At 40.6% G+C, this 6579-nt stretch overlaps 1 protein-coding gene across 6 annotated transcripts in view; it reads right to left on the bottom strand.

The window, feature by feature from the left end:
• Positions 1–1937: 1937 nt before the first annotated feature.
• Positions 1938–6579, bottom strand: part of cntn5 (contactin 5) — a 108638-nt gene continuing 103996 nt past the window's right edge. For all 6 annotated transcript variants that reach the window (XM_044354354.1, XM_044354357.1, XM_044354355.1 and 3 more), the window contains 4 exons: positions 6323–6509; positions 6044–6156; positions 5148–5316; positions 1938–2862 (listed from right to left, as the gene is read on the bottom strand). In XM_044354354.1, the coding sequence (XP_044210289.1) occupies positions 2753–2862; positions 5148–5316; positions 6044–6156; positions 6323–6509 (579 nt within the window). In that variant the 3' untranslated portion in view covers positions 1938–2752. The remainder of the gene's footprint in view (positions 2863–5147; positions 5317–6043; positions 6157–6322; positions 6510–6579) is intronic.

Here is a 6579-nt window from a genome sequence, read left to right as displayed (position 1 = left end):
ATGAAGACAGAAGTAGTATCAACTGCTACTTGTAGGATATTGTATTTGAAGGTTTTTTTTGGTGCAGAGGAGTCTCTCCTTGTGGATATGGTTTAGGTTTCAGAGAGAGTGCAGTCAGAGCAAAGAGGAAAAAGAGAAACATATCCCATGTTAGTTTAAAGCCATCATATTGTGTACACTGAACTCTGTTGAAATTGAAAATCCAAAACCATTATTTTCAGCAGCATTGCATAATTATAGTACATGTATTAACAAGCGGACATGTCCTCCAACTTGAAGTTCTGACCAGGGCGACAAGAAGCGTCTGTCCTGTTAAGGCGTCCTTCAGGCAGCGATGTTGAATCCTTCATCTTCAGGGTTGCTGTTAGATTATGTGTGTTGCTTCAGTATAGTGTGACTTCTCAAGCCTGGAGCTCATCCAACACAAAGATGCATGAGGTGTACACACTTTAGATTAAAATTAAACAGCGATACTGACAGTAAATACTTTTCGTAAGACCACCTTTATATTCATGTCAGAAAAAAAACAAAACAAAAAAAACCAAACCATTTCAATGATTAAAGAAAGCCATAGTAGCTCAGGTTTCATGAACCACAGCTTGATGAAAATATATACTTCTTCTATAATTGTAATTAGGGTAATCTAAAACTGTGAAACCAACCATTTGTTGATCTCAAGCAATCTGTATTAGCCCTCTAATAATCTAACATAACACAGATAACTAGAAAAGTACGGTACAGTGTATCCAAGCACACACACAGAAACTGACATTAACCTAAGGGGAGTTCATGTTTTAATTGCTGACACTATAGCTTCTGGCTCTCTGAACCAAATGGGTCCCCTTGCAGGATACATAATCCATTATCATAAATCAGATGCACCAACACAGACAGGTGCTGCATGAATAATTAAAGGTTGGTACATTAGCACTTGTGCGGAGGTATGTGTTAGAGCTGACGTCACGGAACGGTCTAAAAGCACCACAAAACCCCTCCATCCACATTAAACAGCTTAATGCTTTGCACTACAGACGGAAATAATGTACAAGTTAGAAAGAGGAGGCCAACTTCACCATCCCCCCCCTCCCCCTCTGAATGAACCAAAACAGAGAGGTCTAATAGAAGAGGAATATCCATGGGATAGACAGCGCTTTGAGCAGTGTTTGTCCTCTGTTTTGCTGTGTGGTCCTATCTGTTGTGGTTGAGCTGGTGTACCCTTGTCTGAACCTGAGCGGGTGAGCCAGGTTACTCTGACTCTGTAATGGAGAGTCCAGGGAGCTGGAGGCAGAGCAAGCAAAAGGTCTGTTCAAGCAAGCGGGCTTTAGGACTACAGATCTCCATTCTAACATTAATTACACTTGAGGCAAATTCATTTGGATTTCTGCCCAGTGAGAGATAAGCTTTTATTGCAGACAAGGCAAGAGAGGAGCCTGAGAGGAAGGAGAGATACTCTTGATGCTGCCCTAGTTGGCTCTGCAGTGGTTCTTTTTATCACAGAAAGTTTTTGTGGCCTCTAATGTCACGTGCAGGGAATTCAATCAACCAGCATTTTACATAAGAAAGTATAGTGCAGAACTGTCTGATAGACCAGCGACATTTGTTACGATTGCAGATGCAATAAAGACGGAAAGTGTCTTGGTGAATTTGGATTGTTTCGAGTGATATATTTTAGGTGCACTGTAGTGTAAGTGACGTGTTGACTAGTAAATGAGTTAATCAACAAAAATGTATCATCACTTTTTGTCATCCATTAATTGTTTGTTATTTATCAAGCAAAAATATGTTTTCAGCTTCTCAAATGTGAGGACATTTTATAGACTGAATGATTAATTACCTGAAGAAGATAACAGATCAATAATGAAAATAATTATTTGTATCCCTGGTGTATTACTATAAATATATCTATTCTAAAAGTTAAAAATTACAAACAACAAGCATTTAAAAAATATACATCACATTTATTTGTACTGACACCAAGAGTCCGTACAGAGTTGTCTTTGTCTAATGATGTGTTTTGGGTACTACAGGTAAGCACCTGTTTCCTACTTCCGTACATCCAACAGTCAACAAACTGTATCACCAAGCATTGCTTAATCGCTACCAAAAAACAGAGAGTTTGACATAGCTGACACACACCACTGTGTTTTTTCTCTAAAGGTAACACAATGTACAAAAAGCAAGTCTGGAAATAGTAAGATTCTTGGTTCCATAAAAAACTTTTTTTTCTCCTCAATGTGTGAATAAGAAAACAATGCACTTATCTCTACTGAGCTTCTGCTGCATTGCTTGTTAGGCAGCCAAGGGGTAAATTGATGCAGATAAGTAATGAAAAGAAACAGGCCGGCTGATCCCTGTATTACTACCACAGCAGCTTTCGAGGAATTGTTCACGCTCCGGAGAGCCCCAGAGCTGTAGGAGCCGTCTGGAAGTGGTTAGATGCCAGTCAATGAGACGAACACATGATGTTAAAGTAAATGATTAAACCAATCTTTCCACACAATGTACACTACAGTACAACACTACTGTGATGTTGGAAAGAACTGTGCAAATCAAACGTCCAGAGCCATAAAAGAACAAGGAACTAAAAAGGGTGTACTCTGAAGAGTCGCATGTTAACTGGCAGACTCAACCCCCTTCGGCAGGCCTCCGGCCCTTTAGGATGGGTAAGGCCAAAGCAAGCAGGCAGTCAGAGTTAATAAGGGAGCGGAAGACAGGTGGCTCCCTCCACGAAAATGAGGATGGCACAGTGGCCTCACCAGGAAGCTGAAGGCACCAGAAGAACCAGAACCAGGAGCAGTGCTGTCCATGTTAGGCTCTGCGGCAGGCAGTGCACTGAGCACTGGTTGCTTTTTGCTCGAACACCTGAGAGAAGGGAGCGGGGGTGGGAGGGAGAGATATATTTAATGCTGATTAAAACAAATATACGAATAAAAGTTCCAAATCTGCATTCATTTTTAAAACAAAATAATTTCATTGATCTTTTTAATGAATTGGTGACAAGGACAAAAACAGCAATCCACTACCCTGCAAATCTGGCTAGTCATGTCCATAGACGCCTGAGCAATGAATCAAGTGGAGAAAATGCATTCTCATTTTTAACGGGGAGCAAAGTTATGGTTTTGCTACCCCACTTTTGTCTTTTTTAAAATAAAACTTATCATACAGTCCCCGCAACACGCTGATTATATTTAAGTAGCCTACGTATATGAATGATCATTTTACTATTTTCTGCAACTGACAAAAACAGGTAATAAAAAATTTAAAAAATCACATTTTTGGACCACCCTTTGAGTTGATTCAGTTGAACCTGTCGCTGATCGTTTACCACAGCATGCTTAGGCTGTCAATCACAATCTGTCAATCCACACAGGAGTCAGACTGTTTACAAAGGTGAGAAACACACCATTAGCTTAATTGTGATCATTGACTGAAAATAGAACCAGGGTTTCTGTCAGTGTATTGCAAGCCTGAGTTGATCCCCTGCCGGGGGAATTTAAAAAAAAAGTATTTTAAGATGTTTTCTAAACTAGAATGTGTTATACAAGTAGCGTAGCTCTTTTAAGGAATAGCTCAGTGCATAGCAAGTGTGCTGTTGAGAGAAAGAGAGAGCGCGGAACGATGACGCTGCGGCGACACTGGTCTGCGGTACACACAGATGAGAGCCAGAGGACGATTGCAGCTTAGAACCAGAACCGCAGCTACCTACCTGCCATCCGGAGAGAGACACGCAGAGAGCAGGCTGAGCAGGCTGACCAGACAGAGAGCAGCTGCTCACTAACAGCTACGTGTGTTTACAGCAGAGAGCAGGAGGGAGGACAGATGTCTCACTCTGATACGACTCTGCTGCGGATGGTCACGGAGCAGACACTTTCAGTTTATAATTGTACCGTCCATCGTCTGACTAATTATTGATAACATGCTTAGTATTTTACAAATTAGAGTTTTTTATTTGATGAATGTGGGCGCTGATACACCAAAGTAAACTGAATGGGTTTTATTACTATCAAAACAAGCAAAACGACGGTGGGGGCGGTGGGCAAGTAATGTAATCGGTGCCTGAACACTGTGTAACACCTTTACACACAGTAACACATTTTACTCAGCCCTCCACCACGTCCATTTTCTCACACAGTGAAAAGCAAATTCATAACTAACAATAATAAGAGACCCTGCTTCACCACAACTGGCTCAAATCAGTGCAACTCTGAGCTCAACACACCAGGTAAGCTAAGAGTGTTTCTCAGGCGGAACAGGGTTGGATGGGATGAAAACCATTTTGGACAGGAGGTGGGCTACCTCAAGAGTGGTTTGGGAAACACTGACCCAGAAGAACAGTTGAGGAAATCAGTAAGCCACAGTTATAAGGCTCTTCATTTCTATTGCTGACAGGAATCACAGTTGTGAACAACAGTCATTATCTTACATCAAATGACATCAGATTTAACATTGATTAACCAGGTTTAATTATCCAAAATCATATTGTGATGTGTTGCTATTTCATTTATATAAATTGTTTGTCCTTGTTTGACCTTAAAGATGCCCTACTAGCCTGCAAACTACTACCATTTTAGGCTACATCATGTTTTTATAAATATAATTTCAAATATGAAATAGCCATTCTTCTAATAATCATATCCTGTCCTGTTCTTGATGCATTTTTGGTTTTCATAGCACTTTCAATCTAACAAATCTCGACTAGTGCAGGTGGCTGTTTCTTTACTGAATCCAGGAGGTTAGGTGGTGTAGAAATCCAGGAAATTTGTTTTAAATTACATTTTTTTTTTCTGAGGAAGGACCCTCAGACCCCCCACCAATTATGTATTTTCCAAGTTTGTTCCGCCATTTTAAAGCATAACCAGGCGCCCATGGTCATGTTGAACTGAGAACTGCGTTCAGTTCGTCCTGTTGCTTGGAAGTTAATTGGCTGTGCAAGAGTAGGAAGGTTTGTGTGAGCGAGGTAATTAAAACAGTATTAGCCAAAGAAAACTTGGCTCGCACAACAGCTGTGGTGACTTAATTAAGGGAAGGAACATACACATACGCTATAAAGAGAAAATAGCCTGTGCATAGAGATTGGATTTCAGAGGTCATGTAATGCAGTGTGTGGCTATGTGGCTGGGGAGGCAACTATCTAGCTTCAAGCTTACCAGAGGAAGTGACAACTCGAACTTGGGAGCTGACTGCTCCCTCTCCCCCTTCACTGAGGGCGCGCACCTCAATGATATACGTGCCTCCCTCCGGCAGTGAGAGCATGGTGGAAGGGTTAATGGTTCTTGTCACCTGGTTGTGGCCCCTCCCCTCCTGTCTGAGTAACACCTGCAGAACATGTGCAAATAGCCACTTGGTTTACACTTTTAGAACTATGAAAAACGACATTCTGACTTGCTTCAATTCATTTTTTTTCTTTAAACAGTGTTAAGATAATGAAGTAAAAGTCCTGTTCATTTTATGCATTGACAATGCTACATTAGTTGCAGTATGAGTACTTCTTGGCTTGGATGGACATAAAACTCTCCCATTTGAATCAACACTGCAATGATTGAGCAGCTATGTAAATATCTGGTCTTTTAAACAATATGCCAAAGTTACAAGACTGTGTGCATTAAAGTCAACTACAATGCCTAAGGATTTGGCCAAATAATACATTCAGCAGTTTAAAATGGTTCACTTTCAAATTCTGGGTCAATGTCAGATGAATTCATCAACTTTTATTTGATGATTTGTTTCTAACTGCAACAATGTAAGTTTCTGCATTTGGTAGAGCTCTGATTTGCCCCTCTCAATGGCTTCTTCTCCATAGCAACGGCAGCTAAAACTCATGGGTATTGTACTATTTCTCAGAAACCAAGTTGAAATATTTAAAACTTAAGGCCATAACATATACCTATACTATTGTTATTGTGCTTGTGCTTCTATTTGGAGGAACATCAAGGATAATAATTACAAAACATCTTCAAATGGGAATTTATAGAGGTAAAAAATGTTTTCCTGTGTCTTAAGACAATGAATTTGAAGAAAGACGACATTAGCAAGAGATCATTACCATGTACCCGATGACATCAGATTCGTTGTCTTTTGCCTTCACTGGGTCCCAGCTTAAAGACACGTTGTTGCCTTCTTGAATCCACATTAGGTTGGTTGGAGGCTGTGCAGGAGCTAAGAAGAGAACACAATATTCTGGATGCAATTTCCAACATACTTTATGAGTATAAACCAACTAGGTCAATTATCACACTTTTTACGAGGGGATTTAGAGGGAACTTAACAGGTAGCCCCTATTCCATATATAGTATTACATGATTAGTGTCAGTGCTGTACTCACGGGCTTTTCTGGTCTTGGCTGTGACAGCAGCACTGGCAGGACCCTGGCCAATGCTGTTGAATCCTTTTACTGTGATGAGATACAGACTGTTGCCCTCTAGTCCTGTCAAGACCATTGAAGTTTCGTTTCTTACAGTTCTTTGTTTTTGCCCGGACTCTTCCTGCTCTGCATCCTTCCAGTAGCTGACCTGTTAACACAGAAGAATGTCTTGGTGCGCTATGCATTGCTTGTGCAAAATGTCATATACAGTATGTATA

This window comes from Thunnus albacares, chromosome 6 (genome assembly GCF_914725855.1).
Source record: "Thunnus albacares chromosome 6, fThuAlb1.1, whole genome shotgun sequence".
NCBI lineage: Eukaryota > Metazoa > Chordata > Actinopteri > Scombriformes > Scombridae > Thunnus > Thunnus albacares.
Note: the sequence above shows the minus strand (reverse complement) of the source record. Positions and strands in the feature narration are given on the sequence as shown.